This window comes from Adiantum capillus-veneris, chromosome 13 (genome assembly GCF_014529385.1).
Source record: "Adiantum capillus-veneris isolate H3 chromosome 13, ASM1452938v2, whole genome shotgun sequence".
NCBI lineage: Eukaryota > Viridiplantae > Streptophyta > Polypodiopsida > Polypodiales > Pteridaceae > Adiantum > Adiantum capillus-veneris.
In genome coordinates, this window is record NC_140943.1 from 116,861,058 (window position 1) to 116,887,154 (window position 26,097).

General features: G+C 45.9%; 1 protein-coding gene and 1 pseudogene across 1 annotated transcript; one reads left to right on the plus strand and one right to left on the minus strand.

Annotated features, from left to right (window-relative positions):
• Window positions 1–3,277: 3,277 nt before the first annotated feature.
• Window positions 3,278–24,230, plus strand: LOC147444718 (calcium uptake protein, mitochondrial-like). Its single transcript, XM_086527261.1, has 8 exons — window positions 3,278–4,083; window positions 4,791–4,858; window positions 4,965–5,188; window positions 22,605–22,688; window positions 22,838–23,051; window positions 23,256–23,432; window positions 23,534–23,650; window positions 23,737–24,230. Exons 1-8 carry the CDS (start codon window positions 3,771–3,773, stop codon window positions 23,950–23,952), a joined length of 1,413 nt encoding a protein of 470 aa, XP_086383387.1. The 5' UTR covers window positions 3,278–3,770; the 3' UTR covers window positions 23,953–24,230.
• Window positions 14,717–15,570, minus strand: LOC147444719 (uncharacterized; annotated as a pseudogene).
• Window positions 24,231–26,097: the final 1,867 nt, after the last annotated feature.

Genomic DNA, 26,097 nt, shown 5'->3' on the forward strand with positions numbered 1-26,097 from the left:
ATGCGTTCGACATGGAGGATGAGTCCTCCAATAGATTGGGAATGTTCGTTGGTTGGGTATAGCAATTATATATATATATATATATATATATATATATATATATGTATGTATGTTTCGAGCTATGATGATTTTATTCTAGTTTACCATTCGGCTCCATAGTCTAATACAATTTTTAGTCCCACTTTGTAGGGTTAAGCCCCCCCCCCCCCCCCCCCCCCCCCCCCCCCCAAATTTTTTTTTGAAAAATTAGAAAGATTAATTTGTTTTAAGCAAACGTGTGTTTGTGTGTGTATATATTAGAGAGAGAGAGAGAACATAGAAGTGGATCTCTTACTTTGCTTCAGTTTGCATATTAACTCACCTAAGACGAACGCCTTTTGATTTTATCACTTGTTCTCTTATTGACTATGCTCCCAAAATCTCGTTTCGAAGATGAGAGTGGACTATAAAAAAGAATCAATTTTTTTAAAAAACTGTTAAATTTATCCCTTTCATTCTATAAGTAGGTGGGCTTAATTTTGCACAAGGGGTTTAGTGGGTGGTCAAAAGTGTCTCATTAATGGAAATCTCTCGGGGATACTCTTTGGAAAAGGGAAGATACATGCAAACACACTTATAATTCGGATGAGCTTGTGGATAGGTGGTGAGATTGGCTGTCTTGGGAGGTAGTGTCCAATACATGGCCACGACACGTGATGCAAGAAGGCAAGTGGCAGTAGGGGGTATTCGTGTGGGGCACATACAATGCAAGGCAACGGAAGCAGTGAGAGGCGAAACAAGTGCTTTGGGGGGGTGTTTTTTTGTTGTAAAAACTGATGTTGTTGGTAGCATACGCTACTAGACGAGTGGTTTAGCTCAATGGTCTTTAAGCATTCTAATTGTGCGCATGGGTTCTATATCCCGGCGCACACTTGAGCTCCCTTGAAGTTTTAAATGGGTGGGTAAAGAGGAAACTCATGGAAAACAAATCTCATGAGATTCGTGCTAACTAAGTGAGAGAACGAGTAAAAGTTCATTAGGGTGTATCTTGCAATATTTCCCTTGTATAAAATAGGAAAAGGAAAATGATTTCTAGATGTTGCAAGGCAGCCATGAAAGTTTGTGAGCAGGGATGCGTGGATAGGCAGGTGGCGGACAAACTCTATACTAGGGAGCAAGGGCACATGTTCTTTTTTTACCTACATGGGCTCGCATACAACACACCAAACTGCTCATCGCAGATTTATGACATAAGGTTTGATTAACCATCAAGGTCCTAAGCTCGATATTGTTATGTTCCATGCAAATTTTATAGGGCTCCCCCATACACCCTTTAAAGGGTGTTTGTAGAGGGCCCTCTAGAAGTGTTGTGGGTGCCGCATACCCTTTTCTAAGATTGTGGCACCCTTTTCCAAAGTAATGGGTAACCAGCCAGTCATACTACATTTTAGGTAGGGGGTGCCTCAACCACCCATAGCCTTTGCACCCACTTGTACATTTTCCCTGCAAGGCCACAAATAGCCGAAGAGTCCTTGAAGAGGTGAGGGCGGTCCTTACACACCAAATTGCAACCACTACATTTATCGGGGCCGATCCCTGTGGTCTAAACTTTCACTCTTGTCGGTAGGGCTCCCACTAATACTTTTCATAAAAAAGAACTTCATTGCCATGGGCCATTGGGGGATCCAGATGTTATTCACTACCACCTTCCATCTTGCTTCCGGCCACTACTTTCCCCATTGCTTGTTGAGGGGAGAGAACCAATCAATAGAGACCATCACAGTACGATAAACATCCCTAGTTCTTAGTTTTCAAAAGCCTATTTTTGGGCCATCGCCACGCTTTCCATTCAAGCTCGGAATCGTGCACTGGCATACAACATTTGTCTAGCTCTTCCAAAACTTTGACTGCCAGTAACCTTTTGGCGTGCTTAGCTTGAACTAGGATGTAATTTGATCAATAAATACCTTTCTATCTCCTCTTACAGCTATTCCAAACGATCCAGATGATTTAGACCTTTATTGTTCATCTTTCTGGCTTTGTCTCTCCAAAGAGGGATTAATGGAATATTACCAGCTTTAGAGAGCCAGGGGGACCAATGATTAATAGAGTTCTGGAAGTATATGGTGAGTTCACCCCATTCTAATATCCCCACTACCTTACTATATTTCTGAACAAGTTGGCCAATTAATCCTCCCAGCTTAAGGTTGTGGACCACTTAGGGGTTATCAGCTTGTTGTGTACCTCCTTTCCACTGGCCTCCTTGAGAGAAGAGTTTAGCCTTCCCAACCATTTCCATGAGCATAATTTCCCATGCTTGGCCCTTCGCAGAAATTGCCGTAAGAAATTTGGCACATTGGGCCTTTGCATGGGTAGCAGGATTAATGATCCCCATCCCGCCTTGCTCCGCAGTTCTTGCAACAAAATCCCATCATGCCCACTGCCAAGGCACCAAACAAGCACTCAACTTATTCTAAGAACACCCTCCATCCGGTTTAAGCATCAAAAGTTGCAATTCTATCATCTCATGAGATTGATCGAGACTTTGCTTTTTAGTGTAGGCGTAGTGCAATGTTTGATGCTTGGATTCCGTCTAATATGGTTTGGGTGGGGGGTTTTGGCTACCCTAAGCCTCATTTATGGAGCAAAACAACTGAATGCCCCTTAGTGCACATTAGAACTTCCCATTTTTGGAGCTTGTTGTGCACACACCCTAAGATAGACCTTTCGCTTTTGAGTTGAAGTTTCCAATGCCCAAGTTTACAATCTTGGTTTAGCTTATGCTCCATCCAAGGGCCACCCCTACAACAATTTTGTCTGCCTTGTCATTTTTAATCCTACTTAATGTTTGCGCTTTGATCTAGATGTTCCATAGTTTGCACTTGCTTTTAAGTTGGCCACCAACACCGTGGCTCCTGAGGCTAGAACACTTTCTGACAAGCTTTGCATGAGAAATAACTGTCTAAGTTTACATGTGCTGAGTGGGACAAGGGCCTTAGAGCCAGTTCGCTTGGGAGGCGCATTGCGAACATGTTGACAACCAACAACTAGGAGTTTTCTTGTTCACGTGAGGGTTAGGTGTCGCTTGTCGTTTTCCTAGTTCTCTCCAAAATCGTGAACTAAGAACAGCTTTGTCCCAACTGGCATTTGTCGTTTTCCCTGGTTGCATCCTTGCTCCACCCCTTTGGGCTTGAGCAGGCTCACAACTTTTGCGCAACACTTTTGATGAATTACCTCATGGGAACACGCAAGGTTCGTAACTTGTTGCGTACAAGTTGCAAACCAGCCCTCCACGGGAACTGGCTCCTTCCTCGTCACTAATCTAGGGAGGTGGGATCAATCTTATGCACACGTCTTCTAATTCCTCCTTCGACCTTCACTTTTCACATTATCTAGTTCTGGATAACTCTTTGCTCCAAAGTACACAACAAGAAAGGATGCACGTTCCCATCAATGCGACACGGCCAGATTTTGTGGGAAGTTCGTTTACTTTCTGTGTGCGTTGAGGCATACCGACGGAAGGTTTTGGGCGCTGTTTGGAAGACCAGCGGCGGATGCGATTGAGCGCGTTCTACCCACAAAATTTCTGCAGTAGATATAGATAGGGTTTTGTGTCTCTCTTGAGAGAGAGAGAGAGAGAGAGAGAGAGAGAGAGATTCCCTGTGGTGAATCGTTCAGCAGATTTTACACGCTGAGGAAGGGGCGGATTCTGAGGGGAGAGAGAGAGGGAGAGACTTGTCTTGCCACTCACAGCCGGATACCAAGCTGCGTTTCTGAGTGCATTCTTGAAAATGCCACTTAAAATTTGTCCCAGACTAGAGAAAATTCTGAATCCAAGGTCCTCTCAAGCTTTTAAGGGTACGATCAGATCATTTTCTGCATCTCCACTAGCGCACATCGAGTCCAAGGAAGATGGAAACACCAGAGAAGGCTTGAAGTTCTTAAAAGGGGCAGGGCTTGCTTCGAGTGGTGTTGTGCTGTTGGCAGGTGCATATCTTTATGCAGGTAATGCAGATTGTGAAGGAGAAGGCGTTGCAGTAGCTAATACCCATTTCCCAGAAACTCGCCTGCATCAGCTTCAGAACAAGATCCATGATTACACAGGTTTTAACTTTAATCATTGTGCAGACAATTATGTTGTTTCTTACATTTTGATCGAAGTGTACATTGAAAATATCTAATATGCCACACAACACAAAAAGGGCATTGCAAAGGCATTTGCCACAACTCAATGACTGCTGCCTGTTTTTCTTCATCCAGTGATGTTATTGCTATGGATCTAGCTGCTCTTGATGGTTTCTTCGCTTCATCAGGGGTCTTTGAACAGTTCTCCTTGAAGTAGGGGGAAGATTTAACACTGCTCCTGTATGTTAATGAAAATGATTCACTCCTGGACCGATTTTAAACTTCTTGGACAAGAGTGCAGCCCCTCATATAGGGGACTGTGTCATTACTAGTCATACAGAAATGCTATTTTCAGTGGCTAAGGGTTATGGTTTTAAGAAGCCAAAATCTCTTCTCAAGAGGACTGGTGCTTGATCAATGGAAGCCCATTGTTCTTGATCACCATTCAGGACCAAGGTTCTTGAAGGTTTTTGAGTATCTTTTATCACTTGACATGTGGGCTTAAAGAATTTTTATCCCTAGGGCATAGCTACCACATGGGTGCATTAGTAGATTGGTTGAAGTGGAAAGTGTATTCTTTGCGATGTTTGGTTATTGTCTGAATAGCGTAGGCTGGAGTAGTTGTATCAGGCAATTAGCAAGTCTGTTTACGCTTGAATATTACTGACATGTGCTTTACTTTGTAGAGTGGACAAGGAAGCGAGTATTTTTTATGTATGAGAGACGGATCAGGGCCTATAGCTCTCCAGAAAAGGTGCCTTTTTTTTCATGGCAATTACTGCTTCATGCGCTTAGTACCAATATTTTTTGAAACTCAGAAGTTTTTTTTTTCTTTCAATGATAAAGGTTTTTTTTTTCAGGTTTTTGAGTATTTTGCATCCATCAAAGAATCAAAAGGGAAATTTTATATGTCTCCTGGAGATTTGATGCGAGCAATCATTCCTGTTGTGCCACCTTCAGAGTCCACTACAATTCGAGGTGGTTACCTTGTAGGTGAACGGAACCCTGGAGATCTGCACTGTGCGCCATCTCGTCTTTTCTCCATGTTTGATACCGATAGTGATGGAAAAATATCTTTTGAAGAGTAAGTTAACTTCCTTTGTCGTTTATGTGAGGGTCTTTTTAATTCTACAAGCTGATGTTTGTCCTTGAAACAACGAATCATGTTATGTTTGGTGCTGTCCTTGCATTTCATCGACTCGCATACTTCTAAAGTTACATTTTTGCCTTGGGGGACTTTAATTATTGAACCTTTGTCACTGATCTGAATGTATATTCCAATACCTTAGAATACTTGGCTTGCAAATTCGTAGTCAGCCATAGAGACAGTCATTACTGCTTTCTTTTTTATTTTGGTAAATGAGAATGGTGGACACTGATTGAGGTCATCAGGGTTGGAATATCTGAGTTTATATATCTCTCTTTGATTCGATTAGCCTCTTCTATGCTCGCAGTAACACACATCTCAACAAACCCCCCCCCTCCCCACCCCCCACCCCCCCCCTAAAACCTGGGTTCTGCCCTGCCCTTCCCCCTTTTTTTTTGGTTTTTTACCCCTACCCTTTTCCTTGTTTTTTCAGTTGTTTGCTTCTGTAGCAGGGCTTTCTTGTTTCTCTTGTTTGTCTGTGTGTGTGCGCATGTTTGTTTATTTTTTTTCAAGTTTTTGTTTCTATTCTGATGCATGGTCTATCTGCTTGTGGCTTGCTTGTGTGCCTATGAGTGATGTCGGTGTGTGTCTGCTTGTGTGAGGTGGTATGGGTATGCTGTTAGTTTCTCCTTGTTTGTAACTTTGTGGATCAGACTTTGGAAGTTGGATGGAGTTGGGTTGGTGGTGTGTCGTGGTCCTCTCTCTTTGCATGCCTTGCCATGCAGTTTTGAAGATGCTTACGCAAGGCATGTTGTTGCCTTGTTGTGCATGGTTGAAGATGCTTAAGCGAGCCTTCTCTCTTAGGCATGCTCAAGACCTTTGGTACAAATTGCTCTTCATGGTGTGGATGATTGACTCAGCTTTATGCTGTCCCGGTGTTTTTTCCACTTGTGAGTGAAGAAAGCTCAACAGCATGCTGTCTTGTTTAGAGCATCAGAGCTTTATTTACATTCATTGGTGATTAGCCTTTTAGGCTCGAGACTTTGGTATGCCTCTCTTTTCGTAGGGAATTCCACTAGGTCACCAGCACAGATGTACTTATGTTGCATAGGATTGGCTGTTAAGATTAATATTTTATGCCTGCTATCAGCTGCATGCTTGAGAGATTTGTGTATTGTGTTGTGAGCGATGGTGGAGCATCATCCGCTCCCACTCTTCGATTGATTCGTCAACCCTCTTCTAGAAGAATCCTCGTTGGCTCATCTCTTCCTACGATACTTGGAGGAGACATTCTTTAGAGAGTCTTCTTTATTGGGTTCCCATGACATTGTTTTGTTTGCGGTAGAGTAGGACCTATGGCAGCTAGATAGTGGAATGCCCACAACATATAGATGCTTAGAAGCTAGATACGGGTGTCTGTAGGTACTCAAAGGTGACATGCAAAGAGAACACAGAGGAGGGAAGCAAAGGAAGGAGGAGAAGGCGACAGGAGCAAATAGAGGCTCCTTTGGCTTTATAGGCATAGCAACCAAGTTATGGGATGGGACATTTTATATACAACGTACTATACGTGTAGTAGACATTTTTGAGAATCAAAAATCAAATACGTAAACTTTTTTAGAGATGATACTTTAATAAGGACAAATGAAGCGGGATCGTGCACCTTTTGGAGGACTCATCAATGTTATAACCATTCATACCTAGACAAGCACCATGAAGCTTTAAAATACACTTGATCAACTGGCAAAAGACATTGAATAGAATATGTTTCGAGAAAAAAAATGCTAAAATAGAAAACGCTATGAGACGTACTGTATGTTTTGATACGGGATGCCTGTATTTTAAATAAAATGCGAGTATTTTAGCTGCTAGAGTTAATTGATGCAATCTCAAGCTTGGCTTGTCAATATTTCTTTTGTTCTCTCTCTCCCTCTCTCTATCTCTCTCTCTCTCTCTCTCCTGCATGTTTTCTACCACAAGTATTGTCACGCCTACTCTTTAATGATGTGTTATTTTGCTCTTTATCATGGATTTTGATGGGTCATCCATTGGGATCAGACTATTAACAGCGTAAGTGCCCCGTACAACAGAGTGCTTATTTGACACTTGAAACACTTTGTCAAGTGCAACAGAATTGAAATGGTGAAGATCTAGGTTTTACACTTCCACAAATCCTTCTACTTCCTTCCTAGCGTTAGTGATTCCTTTTAGCTTCAATGATGGTTCCTTCTACTTTTCCCGAAGAGAGGGAATGAGAGAATGCAATAAAGATGTGTAGACGGAGAGAGAAAGAGAGAGAAGAGGAGAGCGACACCCGATGGGGTCCCAACCAACCCTCTCGAGGGCCCCCCACACCGTTGGCGATGTGGTATTTGCTTTTGATTGCGTAAATGGAATGTACACACCATGCAATACCTGAAGTGCAGACTCTACTGACTCGAATGATGACAATCGCCGCGGTAACTCCTCAGGAAGAGGCACCTGTGGGGCTGATTTGATGCACCTTGGATCCTTCTCGATGTGGGATTGCGGATGGCCACCAAGGGGCTGATTTGCACTCCTTATGTTTGAGGAATGAAGGGCTGAAAACGCAGATCTTGACGATGCCGATGATGGCCAGCAATGGAGCACTCGATGCCGGCGAGGGAATGGCTGAGAGGAGGCTCGATGGGCTACCGAAGTACCGGACCGCAATGGGAAAACACGCATAAGCAGAGTCGAGCCGCTTTCCGGTGAGGAAAAGGGCTGAAAACTGAAAACGGTGAATTATCCTTGCCAAAAACGCCAGGGCTGATCTGATGTGAAAAATGCTAGGCTGATCCGTAGTCTCTTGCTAGCACTTGCACAATCTTTTGCAACTTGTCCTAAATGAGAGCTCTTCTGCTCCCTTTATAGGTGAGGAGTAGGCCTTAAGAATTATTTTAGATTGAGGTAGGGCAACTGTCCACCAACTTACCCAACAAGCACTTCCACAAAATGTTCACAATAACACCCTAAGAGACGATAGAGAGACACATAGGGTTGAAGATGGAAACACCCCCCCCCCCCCCCCCCCCCCCCCAAAACCAACTCATCCCAAAAAAAGAGGAAAAAAAGAAAAAGAAGGAAATTGTATTTCTTCTCAATCCAAGTGCCTTTGGATTGATCTCATCTACAATCAACCTGAGAGTGAGCGAGCTAAAGTAGATTCACACTCATAGATCATGTAAGATGTCATATGTGCACATGCATAAACACAAACTACAACATAAGAGGAAACCTTCCAACATTTATACAAGAGAGATATTCGGCTTATCTTGGAGCAAAAGTACTTCAAGAGGGGGGACTGAATATTCATATTTTTAGGTTCACTGTTGTAAAAACAGCACGAGAGAGAGAGAGAGAGAGAGAGAGAGAGAGAGAGAGAGAGAGAGAGAGAGAGAGAGAGAGAGAGAGAGAGAGAGAGAGAGAGAGGAGGAGGAGAGAGTTTTAACGTTGTAGGAAACTATCCCAAGAGACCTTAAAGATCTAGCCGACGAGGAGTTGAACTCAAGACCTGTTATTCAAGAGAGAAATGGCTCCTTGGAGAAGGAGAGATGGTAGGCGTAGAGGGAAGTGGTAGAGGTAGCAAAGAGGCTTCTTGGGCTGTTGGACATAAATTTAGCAAGAAGGTGATGTCTAAGTGAGGGAAAAAGGATAGTATTTATAGGTGAAGTTGCCTCCATAGCAAAAGCGAAACCGATGACGCCCTTGTAACAAGTGTCCAATGACTTGTCAAAAAGGTGGATAATTGTGAATCTGTCACAAACTGCTGACGTGTCAAGCCACTGAAGAACGGAGCCAACCTGCAGATTTCGGTCGAAGGGCCTAAACCCTAAATGAAGAAGCAGAAGCAGCAGAAGAAGTTTTACCAACTTGCAAAGTCTTGCCAAGTGGCCTATTTTTAAAGAAGAGTTCCCACCGACTTATGGGACCCCGTCCGATGGGAAATAAGGCTGGACCCTCACACACAGAAAAAAATAAGCGTTAAAACTGATGACGTGGCATAAATTTCAGACGCCCACGTTTTACGATGATGACATGACAGAATTCGTGTTGGCAAATGATGACGTGGCAACTGTACGGATTTTCTTGCTTTTGTGCTGGTAGCTTTTGGATCATATGCTTTTGAGTTTACTGCTTTTCATGTAACTGCATTTGAGGCCAAGGGCAAGGGTCTTTAAGTATGTGGAAAGGGCTCTGTCTCTGGCACTCTTTTGGGTGAAGGTGCAGAGCGCGAGTACCGACATTGTACTGAGTTCAAGTAATACAAAGAAATACCGGAAGGGGCGTCAAGGTTTGGGGCCAATGCTCTCTAGGGTGGAACTTCGCCACTCCCCATGTTGTCTCTCTCTTTTCGTTCAGTTGTTATTTGAAGTGCTAAAAGTCTGTTCTTTTCTATTGGCACGTGGTGCCTGTCTTGTGACAGTGGTATCGGAGCTTTAGACATGTGCTTTTCTGAAAGCATACCGGTCCTACCAAAGAGCAGACAGAGGAAGGTGGCACTTCCAAAGTCTATTGGAATTGTGTTTTGAAGTATCTTCGTGCCTCGACCCCAGAGTTATTAGCCACTCCCACCCTTACTTCATCGTGCATCGGGCGCGCCTCCGTCTTCACCGCTCATTTCTTACAGGGCATAAGCCATAAAGATCACTTGCAAGAGAAGGATCCAAGATTTGTTCGAGCTGCTGTTTTTCTCAGAGGCAGTGCCATGCAGTGGTGGAAGTCTATAGCTACCAAGCCGCACACTCCAAGGACTTGGCCAACTTTCAAGAAAATTTTTGCCCGAAGTTGTATGATTTCTAACATCTTCCTTCGGAGTGCAACTTCTGGCAGAGTAGGGTATCCTGAAATGCTTGCCATGGAAACCCTAGTAGATTATAACTTGAAATTTCTCGACATCTCTCAGTAGGTGTCTCTTATTGATAACCTTGGAGGTCAATGTGAATGGTATATAATGCAACTATTATCACCACCACAGGAACATTGTCTGTCGAGGCTTGCTTCGACTATTCAAGCGCTTATGGACCATGCTGCAATTGGTTACAACCTTATGGAAGAAATTTAACCCTAATCTTGGTGTAGGTTCCAAGATAGAAAGCCAACTGTCTTTTCGAGCTCGACTGATGTTGAGATTGCTTTTAAGTTTGAGTTCTGTTTGGAACTTGTTTGATGATCCTGTTTAGAATTATTTTGAAATGGATGGTATCTGCTTTGAACCTGTCTTGGTGCCGATTTGAATTGTTTCTCTGGTTTTAATGCTGGGTTTCATTGATTGGTAATTTTCTCCTGGATGGAGTAGTGAGAAATGATGTTTGAGAATGCTTGCACATACTCATGGCCCAGACCCCTATGGTTATTTGCGAGGGGAGTATTGAATGCTTGAAAAATATTGTTGTTTTTACTCCCGGCCCGGACCTGGATGGTTATGTAGGAGGAGTATTAAGAAGTCTGAGCAGTGGTTACTCTCAACACCCCCAAACGGTGTAGGCTATGGTCTGGGGGGCGTTTGGTTGTAAAAGGCCTCTATATCTCCCGGCCCGGACCTTTTTTGGTTATGCGGGAGGAGTGATGAGGGAGTCTTTCAATATCTCCCGGCCCGTACCTTGTTAGGTTATGCGGGAGGAGTGTTCATCGGCGGCTTTATGTATCTATGTTTTGTAACAGGCATATCTGAGCATTCGTGTTGCATTGTGATGTGCCAACCACTGAATATTCCTTATTGAATGAGATACTTCTAGGAAACCAACAACCCAGGATATCAAGAGTTTCGATTTGGAATGAGACTCCTTATTGGATGAGATTCTTCTAGCAAGCCAACGACCCAGGAAATCAAGAGTTCCGATTTGGAATGAGAAAACCGATTGTCCCTCGGATTGTCCCTCAGAATGTCCCTCGGAATTTTTTGAGCTAACTTGAGTTGTTTTGCAGATATGGTGTAATCGCAGACGATTACTTTCTTTCAAGAAGGGAGGATGTCACAAACTGCCAACCTGCAGATCCTGGCCGAGGAGCCTAAACCCTAAGGGAAGAATCAGAAGCAGCAAAAGAAGTTTTACCAACATGCAAAGTCTTGCCGAGTGGCCTATTTTTAAAGCAGAGTTCCCACCAACTTATGATTAAAATAAGGCTGGACCCTCACACACACACACACACACACACACACACACACACACACACAAAAGCGTAAAAATTGATGACATGGTATCCAGTACGGACGCTCCCATTTTGCGTTGATGACGTGGCAGGATGTACGACTTCGTGGAATTCGCTCTGATAGATGATGATGTGGTAGCTGTATGGATTTTCTTGCTTTTGCGCTGATAGTTTTTGGACGAGATGCTTTTGAGTTTACTGCTTTTCATGTAACTGCTTTTGAGGCCAAGGGCCTTTAAATATGTGCAAAGGGCTCAGTCTCTGGCACTCTTCTAGATGAAGGTGCAGAGCGCGAGTATCGGCATTGTACTGAGTTCAAGTAATACAAAGAAATGTGGAAAGGGGCGCCAAGGTTTGGGGCCAGTGCTCTTTGGGGTGGAACTTCGCCACTCCCCGTGTCGTCTATCTCTTTTTGTTCAATTGTTATTTGAAGTGCTAAAGGTCTGTTCAGTGTGTTCTTTTCTATTGGCGCGTGGTGTCCGTCTTGTGACAGAATTTTCTAGAACCTTCCTTCTTAAAAAAACTGCTAACACAACACCCATTAGTATGTGTACGAAACGAAAGCTCTTTTCGTGTATAACACAACTTTGCTATTCCTATAAAGAGATAAGACATATTTTATGTAATCAGCACACTCATGCATATTGAGCAATTTGTCATGATCGTGCCATCTTATTGATTGTAACTTCCTTTTTTGGTGGATTTAGCCCACGCCCCAAGGCATTGGTCATTTCTATGTGCGAGTTTGACTACGATGTGCAAGAGTTTTCAACATAACTATCCGGAACGGGAAGTCGGAACGGCAACAGGCATGAAATGCCATTCCCTATTACAGATACTCACATCTGAAACACGGAACGGGGATTTCGGAATGGGAAGTGGGAATGGGGAAAGGAGGCTAGAAAATGGCCATTCCTTGTAACTAAGGTTGTCAAGTCACTGGCGCCTTGTAAGGTTACCTAGGTGGGAGTGCCAGTGGGCACTATCTCTATTCTTAATCCAATGTGTGGATTCATCATAACTTTTGACTACTCATCAATGGTCATCTCATGCACTATATTAGTTATCTCTAGTTTTAAACAGGAAAACAAATTTTTAGATAAAAGATATTCTCTTATAGTAAAAGGATACAAATTTGTTCATTCTATTGAGTTGTGACAAGGTGATTTACTTACCTTCATTTACAGTGCAGTGGCCACACTAGAGGCATGTTGGTTGGTATGCAAAGTGGTGGGAGAAAGGCTGTTAGCAAAGTGGTAGGAGGAGAGAGAGAGAGAGAGAGAGAGAGAGAGAGAGAGAGAGAGAGAGAGAGAGAGAGAGAGACCTGCGTGGTTTCTTATTTCCTGGGGCCGAGCCTTGGAAACAAATTTTTATCATGCTTTGTCCTGTGCAATGCCACGTTTTGGATCATTAGATGCAGAGGGGCCTTGGTGCACGACTATCCGTATCATCTTCACTGATGCTCCTTTGGATTGTACTCAATATTTAGGAGATTGAGAGACAACCCTTGATTTGGAATGCATATGTTCGTGATCATGAGGGACGTCAGTTAGGGGAATAGACTCTTATTGACTGGGCCAGATGGGATGATGGGCCAACAGCTTCTATACGGATCTGGTTAGAGACTGGTTTACTTGATGCAGATATTATTAGCATTGAGTTCGATATACGCAGGGGAGTTGCCACTTGAATGCTAGAGTTTGAGGATGCTCTTCCTCGGGATTGGCGGCAGGCTATCCTGGGTGACTCGGATCTGCCCATGCATGAGGGTTGATGGGCTTTTTTTGATGATGGCAGGCATCCATGCTTGGTGCGCAGAGGCACTCTTGTCTTCTCGCTTGCAGATCACGGACATAGTAGAGGGCACATGTGCCTAACATTTCAGGGCTCTTCTCCTTTGGATGAGCAGCTTGATTTGCATTATGAGCCAGTCCGAGTGGTAGGTCCGTTTGGCAAGCGCTTATGAGTAGACCCTGTGTTTTCTTCAGAGGAGGCAGTGTTATGGAGGCTGTGGGTTTAGGAAGGTTTACCATTGGCACAACTTGGCTGGGATCCAGGATAGTGGATGTGGCTGGGACATATTGCAAAGGAGATAGTGTCATTTTTTGAGTCCAGCGCGTGCATTGGCAGAGATATCATTTTTTGCCACCAGACTGTCCGTCATCAGCCACGCGAGCTACAACGTTGGTTGGAGTAGAAGCTCTCTCATGCATTCATGTATCAGTATTGGTCATGCATTTGGAGCCTTCATGTCAGCCGTTGTGTTTCGTATTTCCTTTAAGTGCTAGCGCATGCAGTCTCCCGGTTGGGCCGTAGGCTACTCGGGCAGGACATGATCTTGCTTGTCAGTGTTGTTCGACACAGGTGGAGGAGACACTCCACCATTGTTTCTGGATCTGCCCACATGCACATTATGTATGGTGTGCTGTTTGCTGCCTTTTTTGTAGACTTATGATTCATGAGGGTTTTGTGACGTGGGGAGGCCGTCACCTGGCTTTTGCGACATCCGGCTCACATAACATGTATGATGGATCTTCCACAGATCCAGTATTTTTTGCTGACAGACTTGGGATACAGATGGGGCACACTGGACATGGTGCTTGCTTTAGTCCACGAGTTTGACATACAACCTCGTGATATTCTATTTGCTACGATATGCACCATAGTATTGTGGATTATATGGGAGGCTTGCTGTGCTCAGGTTCTGGGTGGTCGTCCTTCCCATGTGACCGATACTTTGGCTGCAGTTTGGTCTGAGCTTTTGCATACCTTGCGCAGCCAATGGGATTCTTCAGGAGGCCTCTCTAGGGCAGCAGAGAGGAGACGACATTAGTCCCTTTGACTATGGGCGCGTACTACAGTTCTTTTCAGTATGGATAGAGGCACGATCACGCGGCATTATGCCCCTCCATGGTGGTTTATTCATCATTCTTCTCAGTTTCCTTGATGTACATACAGCCCTGCCACTGATCATCCACAGTTTGTACTTCTTCTAGAAGACGAACTCTCTTGAGCATCTCTAGAAGTCTCTTTGTACACAGTATATAGCAACTCTTCTTTTAAGAGAGAGAGAGAGAGAGAGAGAGAGAGAGAGAGAGAGAGAGAGAGAGAGAGAGATAAAATGATCTATTAACGTCTACAAAAGGCCAAAATGACCTATGAGACCAACAAGTTACAAAATGGTGAATTCAATACAAAGTTTGAGTGCTGGAAAGACTAACATCCTAAACAAAATGTTGTAGTGAAAGTGAAAATGGGGGAAAGAGTAGAGATTCTCTATTTAATACAAAGGTACAAAATAATGAGGGATGCAAGAAACTTAAGCTACTAAGGAGGGGATAATCCTCCAGCTCAGAGTAAATCCAACATTGGTCGGTGTTGGATCTCCTTGATGTCCTTCATGGTCAAACCTGAGTGGGTATCGTGCGTGGCGCCCCAAAATAATCCGGATTCTCCTCTGTAATCTCCGTTTATGCTGGGATGCCCTCCTCTGTAATTGTGGACGCCTGGATCTTCCTAGGTCCATCGCATGGTCAATTAGTGTGCCTCTAGTGGAGGTGGGGTCCTATTGCAGAAATTTTCTGTCTAGCTGTCTAGTGGTAATGGCTGGCCTATAATAGTCTGTAACTTGCCGTTGAGTTTGTCTCTCTGGTCGCCTTAACAAGCAATCTCTACGTCTCCTCAACTCAAGCAAGAGCAGACCCAAGCATATCTGATCTTGGTATCCCATAACTGTGGAAAGTGGTCCAAAACCCTCCCTGAGTAAGCAATGGAATCGCACACGAATCTCATAGTATGCAGAGCAATGACGTATGTAATGCAGCTTTGTCTCTGGCTCCCTATGCCATACACGACATACCTGGGCCTCAGCCGGAACTCCTCTATATCCGCTAGTCTCAGTCTCAAAACTGGTGTGAGGATGGGCGTATCTAGCCAATAGCACACCGCACCCCATATAATAAATGTGTATCCATATAGGTGGGCCTGACTACAAATTCATCTGTTGTGAGTTGGAGAAAATGTTCTTTGTAAAAAGCCATCTTCGTGCCCAACTCCTGAGTAGGCTCTATCCAGGTCCTCCTTGTGTCCATCTGAATCAAGTCTTGGCGGATAAGTCTAGTAATCTTTGTTCGTGTTAGAGTGAGAGAGGGGGCCTCTAAAGAGTAAAGGAAGGGAGGCAGTCTGTCCATGCTAAAACCATGCATCTGGAACTAAGAAGTCATCTGTCTATAGCAGCAAGGCCGTGTCTCCCTGTAAGCCAACTGCCGGGAAAACTCAAGAGCAATCTGGGCATAACTGTTTCTGGGAAGGTCCCACAAGCTATGTATGAAAGAGACTGATCTAGTAAGTTCCTCAATCACCACGGGAGCGGCATCTAGCTCTGCTGTAATAATCTCATGAGGTAATGAGGCCTTGGCTCTAATCTTCTGGCAAATCATAGATACCAAGGGCCTCTCCATCCCTTTTTATCCATTAGTGCTGCCAGCTCTACCGTGACAACCAACCGAGGGGGGCCCCAAATCTGCATCCCATACATCATAGGTGAGGTCACCAAAGTATCAAAAAGCCAAAGTTTGGTTTGAGGTTCCTGAAACTAAACCTGCAAACACATCCTCTCAAGTCTGCCCAAGGCTGCATAACCACTGGTTAATTTAGTCTTTGCTGCTCTTCTCAGCGAAAAAACTGGCCCACTGAAAACTACCCCCAGATAAGTATATGCATCTGTAAACTCCACAATCATAGGTAAATGTGGGAGCTGACCTCCTGACCCACTGTGGTATGGTGTTTAACACCATAACCTTGGTTTTACCAAGGTTGACAGACAATACATGTAAGGCATCCAAATGGCACTGCATTCCCTCTGGGGAGTCAGAAATCAGCACAATATCATCAGCTTATAACAAAAGTGGGATCCATGTCCCTGCTAGCTGTGCTCCTATGTCCCCTAGTCTCGTAATGTAATAAGAGTTCTCATCTACATACATACCAAACGAGACAGGAGAGAGCGGGCATCCCTGGCATCCCTGCTTCACTCCAATAGTGGAGTGAACCAGGGTAGAAATCCCCTCGGGAGTGTGTACCTGCTGCGCAACCGATCTGTATAAAGCCATAATCCTCCAAATGAGCTCTATGGGTATCCCCATGACTTGGAATCGCCGCATCAATCTAGCTTTGGGTACTGTATCAAAAGCTCTGCGGAAGTCCACAAAGCTACAATATATCCGTTTCCCATGTGACCTGCCCTCCTCAATAATGGCTCGTAGAGTCTGAATGTGATCAAGAGTAGAGAAACCCCTCCTAAAACCTGCCTGTTGTGTTGCTCGTATACCCTGTCTCTTTGCTCAGCTGCTGCTCGATAATGGATGCTTATAACTGTGCTAATGTGTGACCAATCATAATAGTACAGTAGTTCCCAGACTCCATAGGGTCTTCTGTCTTTAGGATAGGCACGATAGTAGACAAACTCCAAGTCTCAGGCAGACCTCACACATAGCACGGTTGAACATCATAGCTAGAAGCTGTGCAAGCATACCTCTGGCATGAATAAAATGCTCCGCCACTAATCCCTCATGATCATAAGCTCTCCCATGCTTCATCCTGTCAATGGCTTTCCTTACCATCTCCGTTATAAAGAAGATATATGCATGTGGGCATGGCTATGGTGGATCTGGTAGAGGTGGCTGCCCCCACACTGTATATAGGGATGCTGCATATTGGCCCCACACCTCTGGAGGAGAGAGAGAGAGAGAGAGAGAGAGAAAGAAAGAAAGAAAGAAAGATTTTTAACGTCTATGTCAGGCCGAAATCGGCCTATGAGACAAATCAAATGTACATGGCGTGTATGTCATCCGTCTATCGGAAAGACAAATGAACCAAAACTGATACAAAACTGAACTGAATGTAGGTAATGGAGTATCTGAGGAGGGATGGGGCTCTATCTCTAGGGGTATATGCATGTCTATATGCTCAAGGTAGTACAATCATGAGAATGCATCAAGCTCTCTAGCTCCATCCTGTACAAATGGGGGGATGTAAGATGTGGTACATGGGCGGGGCTGGTGCCAAGGCTACCCGGATGAAAGCTGTCGGGTCGGCCCTCATCTGAGCTACTCGCTCCTCAGTGGCACGGCGCTCCCGGGCTCGGATCTCCTCGATCTGTCGGTGGTGGGAACTCACGCCCCTGTAGCCTGTGACTCGTGGTCGTCGTCTAGCTCGGTTCACCTCCGCCTGTGGGAGTGTCACTCCTCTCTGAGTATCTGGTGAGGTAGGGGTGGCAATCCTCTGAAAGAAGTCTGTGAGCTGCGACTGTCTCCCCTCTGTCTGTGTAGCTGTGCGTGGCTGTAGTAGTGTGTCCCGATGGCTCTGTATCTCTAGTAAGAAACGTCCGAGCTGTCTCTGATCTCGAGAGTCCATGATCTCTCGGAGAGTGGGCTGTCCTCTGAATAAGGCCTCATACCTGCCTCTGATCTCAGTGTATGCTCTGCATCTACATACAAAGTGCTCCTCACTCTCCACCTCCTCTGTGCAGGCTCTGCAGACTCGCTCCTCCCTGGGAACACCAGTATGTCTCCCGATCTCAATCTCTAACTTGTGTGAAGCCACTCTCAGCTGACCAATCGCCACCCGTGAGCTATGTGGCATATATGTGTCCATATAGCGTGGTCTCTGTATGAACCCCCCAGACAATATGGTGAGAAACTGGTCTCTGTAATCTGACATCCTCGTCCCCAAGCCAGGTGACTCCCAGACTCTCCTAGTGTATAGCTGCCACAGATCCTGTCTCAATACCAAGTTTCTCTCACTGCGAGAGAGGTGAACAGATGGTGAGTGGGGGTCGTACTGGAATGGTGGTAGGCTCTCCATGTCAAGACCGTGTCCCTCAAACCATGCTCTGACCTGTGAGTACCAAGCTCTCGCATGCCCACTCTCTGATAGCTGTATAGCTGCCTCAAATGCTCTACGAGTAAGTCTGTCAGGAGGTAGCTCTCTCATCCTCTGGATGAAGCAGACTGTCTGGAATAATGCCTCTACAACCATAGGTGGTGTGGCGAGCTCGGCTCTAATAATGTCATGTGGCACTGTCTTCTTGCTGCGGAGCAAGCGTGAGATCATACATACCTGTGGCCTCTCAAGCTGTGTCCACTGGTCATCTGTCAATCCTGGTGCCCATACTGCCGCCGAGTACATCAGGGCCGGGGTGACTAAGGTGTCAAAAAGCCAGCCCTTCGTGCGGGGCTCCTGAAAGTGTGCCTGGTGGCATCTCCGCTCTAGCATGGTCAGAGCTGCATATCCTCGGGTGAGCCTGTCAGCAGCAGCCTGCCTCATAGTGAAGGGTCCTGGTAGGCTGGTGAATGTGATGCCAAGATAGACATAGGAGGTGACTACATCAACCTGTCCTCCTGCTGCTGTGAAGGTGGCAGCGCTCCTCACTGCACTGGATGTGTGAAAGATCATGACCTTGGTTTTGCCAAGGTTCACAGTCAACCCCTTGTGTGTGCTGAATTCGTCCAAGGCCTCAAGATGGCGTTGCAAGCCCTCGGGTGACTCTGAAATCAACACAATATCATCAGCATATAACATGATGTGGACCGGAGTACCTGCCAAGTCGCTCCCCTCTCCCCCTGCTCGTAGTATGTAGTCGGAGATCTCGTCGATGTAGAGCCCAAAGAGTGTCGGGGAGAGTGGGCATCCTTGCTTAACACCAATGGTGCTAGCAATGGTCTCTGAAAAGCCGCCTGGGCAACGAACTCGACCCGTCACCCTCTCGTAGAGAGTATATATGGCCCAAATCATCTCTGTCGGTACCCCAATGCTGTGAAGGCGCTGGAAGAGTCTCTCGCGTGGGACTGTGTCAAAGGCTTTGCGGAAATCCACAAAGCAGCAGTAAAGCCTCTTCTTCCGCGCCTTTGCCCCATCAATGAGGCAGCGCAGAACGAAGATGTGGTCAGTGGTGGAGAAAGCTCGTCTGAAACCTGCCTGGCCTGGAGCTCGTAAACCCTCGGTCTCTGCGTAGCAGCTAAGCTGTGCCTCAAGTACTGCTCCATATAGCTTGGCCATCGTGTGGCCGATCATAATAGTCCTGTAGTTCCCTGGGTCCAGGGTGTCGCCAGATTTGTGGATAGGCACTATGGTGTGCTGTGTCCACTCCTCTGGGAAGCCCTCCCCTATAGCCCGGTTGAAGACATGTGCAATCAACGGGGCTATAGTGGAGGCCGCATAAATGATGTGCTCACTCTGTAATCCAGTGTGGTCAGCTGATCGTCTGTGCTGCATGCGGCGTATGGCCCTCTCTACCATCTCTGCTGTAAAGAAGGAGGAGCACGTGGGGCGTGGCTCATGTGGCTGTGGGATAGGAGGCTGCCCTGGCACCTCATAGAGGCGCTCTGCATAATCATGCCATATCTGTGGATCCTCAATAGTTGTGGTCGGACGTGGCTCGCGCAGGGTGCGCCATGCCGTCGCGCTATCTATGCTCATGAATAGGCGGTATAGCTCAAGCTCCTGTGCCTCTTCGAATGCTCGCCGCTTTTGGCGTGTCAGCGTCTTCATATCTCGTCTGGCCTCTCTCTCTGTGATCTCTCCTAAGGCTCGCCGTGCACGGAGGCGTCGGTATAACTCTCTGCACTCATCATCATACCAGCGGTTCTGAGGCATAGTCCCGGGGGGGGGGAGTGCGTCCTGTGTGAGTGGTGTGTGGAAAAGAGCTAATAGCTGAAGTGTGGAGAACGGAAGAGATATGTGATGTGAGAATTGAGAGTGGTGTGGATGGGTGGAGGAGGCATAGGCCATGCTCGACCTCGGCTGAGTAAAGAGAGGCTAGCTCATGTGTGAAATGGATGGTGGTGTGTGGAGTGTGTGCTGTGGAGCTATGTGGGATGGTATCTCCGGTGATGGAGAAAGAGAGGTATGTGTGGTCGGCTCCGATGGGTATGGGTGGAATGGTGAAGGATGTGATAAGGTGTGTAGCCTCCCTGGGTCCCAGAATATAGTCGACTGTACTCCCCCCTCCCTCTGTAACTCCATGTGGCATACAAGTCAGGCCCCCTGAGGTGGGCCACTGGGCCATCCCGTTATAAATAACGAGACGGTGCTGGGAGCCAAGTCGAAGTAGGTGTCGTCCGTAGGCTGTGACTGGAGCTCTGTCTGCTGTATCTCTCATAGTAGCCTCCTCATCTAGAGTGTGTAGTGCCTCTGGGTCCTCGTGGTCATATGTCTCACACTGCTCACTGCGCGTACGAGCATTGAAGTCTCCCATAAGGAAGACTTCACCCAGTGTGGAGTACTCCATAATCTCCTCCGTGAGGCATGCGTACGGTGACTCCTGCTCAATAGGGACGAATCTGGAGCCTGTGGGAGCAAAGTAGCAAAGGGCAATGTAGACGATCCTGTCTCGTGAGAGCTCGAGGCGAATCCACATGTATCGGGCCTGTGGGTCCCGGGCAACAATCTGTAGTCTGCTGTGAAGCCCCTGTCTAAAAAGTATAGCCACTCCTCCTGAACCGCGAGTGGTGTGCTGGCGCATACATCCCCGATGTAGAGACTCCCATTGGAAACCATGTATCCGTGGTAACCCTCTCTCTGGGCTCTCGTGTGTCTCTGTAAGTAGAATGATGTCTCGACCTCTCATCACCTCCTCAAGTCTCTCTGCGTGTGTCCATAGGTCTCCATTGCAATTCCAAACCGTGACATGAATCTCCTTGTGTGTCCCACAGGCCGCGAGTCCCTATGCGATGGCCTTGCCATCAATGATAACCCTACCATCTCGATATACTGCCTTCTTCCCTTCTTTGCAGGCCTGGTGGACTCTAGGCATGCACGTGCGGCGGTGATCTTGTTGCATCTTTGTGAGGTCATCATCAAGATAAATCGGGGGGCCTTCTAGCCCTCTCAAGATGACCCTCTTTCGGAGGAAAGAAGTTCGAGACTCCTCGGAGGCGAATTGGAGGATGAGAGCTCTCTTCTTTGGATCTTTGCCGGCTCTCCAAACTTTGGAGAAAGGGATCTCTTCTTCCTTGTATCCCACTTTCTTGCATAAGGCTTTCCCATCGCTCTCGGGTGTGGACCCTTCTTCTTCTTTGATGCCGGTCACTCGCACATTGAGACGGCGAGCTTGTCGCATTTTCTCCTCCTCGATGGTTGCGTGTACGATGAGTACCTCATCTTTTTGGGCTTCCTCTCTTGCTACCTTCTTGATATTCTTTTTGACCACTTCGACCCATCCTTCTTTGGTGGCTTCTAATTTGTCCTCAATGCTTGCGGTGAGGGCTTTGGTGATCTCCTCCTTGAGGGCTTCCTTAGCCTCCTCTTTAATCTCTCCTTCCTCGGGGGTGAGGGATGTGATGGAAGCATGAAGGAGGTCGATTTGTGCCTTCATCTCTTCTTGCTCTTTCCTCCATCTCTCCCTCTCCTTCTCGTTCTCCCGTGCCCTTCTCTCCTTCTCCTCTTTGAGGTTTTGGATTTCCGCTCTCATGTCCTCTTTTTCTTCGTTCCATAGCTTGATGAAGGTGGCTTTCTCCTCCCTCCATATCTCTCTCTCCATCCACCATTCTTTCATGCCCTTCTCCAATTGTGCAAGCCTCTTGTTCGTGAGCATGAAGGTTGTCTTCATTGTCGATTTCGGCGTCTTGATGATGGGGGAAGACATAGTTGTATTCGGAGCTACCCTCTCTTCATATTGTGAAGAAGAGGGGAGAAGGGGAGTACGTGTATGTATGCGTGTATGTGTGTAGTGTGTGTGGGTATGTATCCGTGTGTGTGTGTGTGAGAGAGAGAGAGAGAGAGAGAGAGAGAGAGAGAGAGAGAGAGAGAGAGAGATGGCTGTGTGACCGGGAGAGAGGAGGGGCTGCGTGAGGGGGAGGCTGGGGGGGGGGCAGTTCAGCAGCAGGCGGCAACAGCAGGCGGGGGCAATGGCGGGAGCGACGCAACAGGGGGAGTCGGCAGCGAATGGCAGCGGTGGCAGGGGCGGCGGTGGCAGGTGGGGCTGCAGCAGCGGCTGTGCCGCGAACTGCTACAGCTGGGGGTGGGCAGCGCGCGGACACGCAGGGCAGCAAGGGGCGGCAGTGGCAGGTGGGGCTGCAGCAGCGGCTGTGCCGCGCACTGCTACAGCTGGGGATGGGCAGCGCACAGCTACAGAGAGAGAGAGAGAGAGAGAGAGAGAGAGAGAGAGAGAGAGAGAGAGAGAGAGAGAGAGAGAGAGAGAGAGAGAGAGAGAGAGAGAGTTAGTTACATGCAAAAGCAGGTACAATTTTATCCGGACACTCATTATCACTTCTTTGGAAAGCTTTGTGGCGACATTCAAAATGTTCGACAGAAATGGGGATGGGTAAGTTCTTAATTGAATAACTTAATTAAATGTAGCATCTTTGGTCATGTAAGTGTCTGAGGTGTTTGGATTCGGTTAAGGGAATCGGTGACATTTGTTTTGTTTTGATGAATTCCTAGCATGGACTCAGTATTTGCCATCTGTTGCAGTTTAATAGATTTCCCAGAATTCCAGAAAGTTATGCATTTGATGAGAGAAAAAAACAAAGAAAAGATCGTCCAAAGTGGTTCTTTACTTCCTTCAAGAAGGTCTTTAGATTCTTCTGAGAATAACAGTCTTCTGAAGTATCTTTTTGGAAGTGATGGAAAGCGTGTTTTGCAGTATAAGGAGTTCATCCAGTTCTTAGAGGAGCTTCATGATGAGGTAAATATTGTTGAGTACTCAAGTCTTAGTTTCTAATATTTTTGCAAGGACCACAATTGCCTTGCATAAGTGCATAAGCACTTGCATAAAATAGTCTTCTCATTGCTTTTTTCTTTTCATTTCGCATGCTGCTCTGTTTGGTATCTTTGTAATGGAGCAAGTCTTGATGATGATGATGACCACCTGTTTTTACAAATTTTACAGATCCTTAGACTTGAGTTTTCCCATTATGATTGCAAGCAGCAGGGACACATTCCAGCGCAAGATTTCGCATCTTCAATGGTTGCAGCTGCATCTATGTCCAACATCAGTAAATATCTGCGACGAGTAGACGCTGTTGCTAAGGAACCAGCATTCAAAGATGTTCATATCTCATTCAAGGTTAGGCAGTCTGAGGGCCTGTTAATATATGAATTTATCCAACCATGAAATATCTGATATTCTGCTGCTGAGCCTAGCATTTTGTGCACCTCTTATTGTAGGACTTTGAGGAATTCTCAAAGCTGCGGAAACAGCGGAAGCTTCTGGTGCTTTCTGCTTATGCTGTTGATGGGTCACATGGCTTCTCAAAGCAAGATTTTCAGTGGGCAGCTTCTCAGGTACCTGTCCAGTAAAACCATCCGTAAACAAAGCTTGAGATGTTTGCATTTGTTTAGTAGCTAATCACTTGTGCTTCCCTGTTCAGGTCTGCCAGGTGGAACTTTCAGATACAGCTGTGGATGTGATTTTTTTCATCTTTGACAGCAATGATGATGGAAAGCTCAGTCTGACAGAGTTCTTAGGGGTGCAAGATCTGCGAGAGATATCTGGTGTAGACCCTTTGCAGCCAGGTGTTCTGCGCATGCTCCGATGTATGTGGAAGTGCGCTAGGGAGAATTGCGATCCGAAGTTACATGGGTGATGGACATTGGCTCCTATCATATCCGATACGGCTAACAGTGCAACTGTTAGCATAAACTGATGCTAGCAGTTGTGGAAGCAATATACACATGGACCTTGTTACTGGCGAAGGGATGACCACACTTCTGCGGGTTTTCTGAAGATGCCACAGGTGCCCCTTTTACTGTCATACCTGTAAATGAACACTCATCGATAATGTTCATTAGCACAAAAAGTGTTTTGCATGAACATTATCAATATACAACACCCCCCCCCCCCCCCCCCTCCTAACAGAGAAAAGGACTGCTACTGCTGCAACTCCTGTTCAGTGGTAAGTGTGTTAACATTGTTGGTATTGGGATGTACCGCATGGGAAGGGGAAGAGGAAGGAGAGAAGGGGGTCGGGTGGGGGGGCTGTAAACATTCAACTTGTTTGACATGTGATGACAATTAATCTTCAATGTGACTCTGCAATTGTTAAAGAACGCAATACATTTGTTGAAGTCAATAGGTAGATGGAGATTTTGTCTCTTTCAACTTTTATGAGGACATGGAACCTTAATGAGCTTAAAAATGGTGCATTTTCCTTCACTGCCATGTGATGAATTTACTGTGCTACGGCGAAGAAAATCAGAAGTCGATGTGTACATGTCTGAGCGCCGAAAAAAATCAGTTAATAAGTGCTATGATAGGAGTTTTCTGCCTTCTTGCAAGAGAACTTTGACCAGTACATTTTTAGCTCTCCAGTGTTAAAGAAACAATTGCCACAGTTCTTATTTTGCTTGAAGGTCATTGGAAGGGAAGTCAATGAAATCACGGGATAAACTATTATTTATTTCTGCATTTGATGTGAAGAGCAAAGTTCCATAAGATTGAGAATGTGGAGATTTTCCTTTGGCCTTTCGTTAACACGTCTTGGTCGCAATTTTTCTTGCCAAGATGATGAAGGCTCCAAGAAAATGCAGTTCCAAGGAACCTTTGTGATGATATCTCTCTCTCTCTCTCTCTCTCTCTCTCTCTCCATTAAAACTCTGTTTTTCTTTTCGCTTCAAAATTTCCCGCCCCCATCATGCTTGAAATAGAACCTGCACAGATTCTGCCTATCACCCTTTTTTGGCCTGCCCTAGAGGGGTGAGGCCTTAGTGATGCCTCCCCTTTTGCTACTGAAATAAAGGAGGTTATTTTTTAAAAATGCACAATTTTTTGATTGGTTGAGTCAGACAAAAGACAAGCAAAGATATTGACATCGACACTGAATCATGGAAAGGAAGTGATCCACGGGAGAGATGTGAACCAGCAGGAGGCGAGATGTGAGCTGGGAGCAGTTGAAAAGGCCGGAGAAGATGAAGAGATAGAGTCAGCACGCCGTCTACTCATGAGAAGTAACCTGGCAACCAAGTGCACAAGGCACACTCAGTTAAGCACACACAGCACTTGGCCACCATTCCCAGCTCAAATCTCACTGCCTCACCCTTGCATGTTTCTTCGGGTGCGCTCCTAGACTGTATCTTCAGGTCTCTCAAGCTGCCTCTACCACCTCGACTTGACCCGCAACTCAATGGTATAATTGCCTCCACAGGTGGAGAAGGACCTCACTCTCCCTTCCCGCTATTCTCTATGGGACAATGCCTTGATCAGCCTGCTATTGTTGCTGCACAATTGCGTACCGACCTGCGATTCGTCAGGTCGCACCACTTGGAGACCATGCTTAATCTTTCTATTTCTGTATCTGATCAGGTGATAATCATTTGCTGGCAGAGAGTTTCATCTAGGCAACTGCAAGCCATGGGAGCTCTGGAGGAGATGATAAGAACTGCAGGCTGGCTATTGGAAAGGATAGATCACCACGTTTGAAAGAGAGAGAGAGAGAAAAGAAGGAGATTTGACATCGTAGAATAATTCCCAAAGGACCTCAAAGATAAATCTAGCTAATCTCAAACTCAATATTCCATGCCAACAATATATATTTGCCCCTCAACAGCGATTACATGTTAGGTTTTTCTTTGGACATTTATTGCAATAGGACACTTTTTTTTTTATAATTTCATCTTTTATGCTAGTGGATGTGTAATTTTATTGTTTCTTCTTTATACAAATATGCTATATGTGATTGGAGGCAAGGCCTCATGACTAAATGGCACGGGGACTTTAATGAAGACCTCATCAT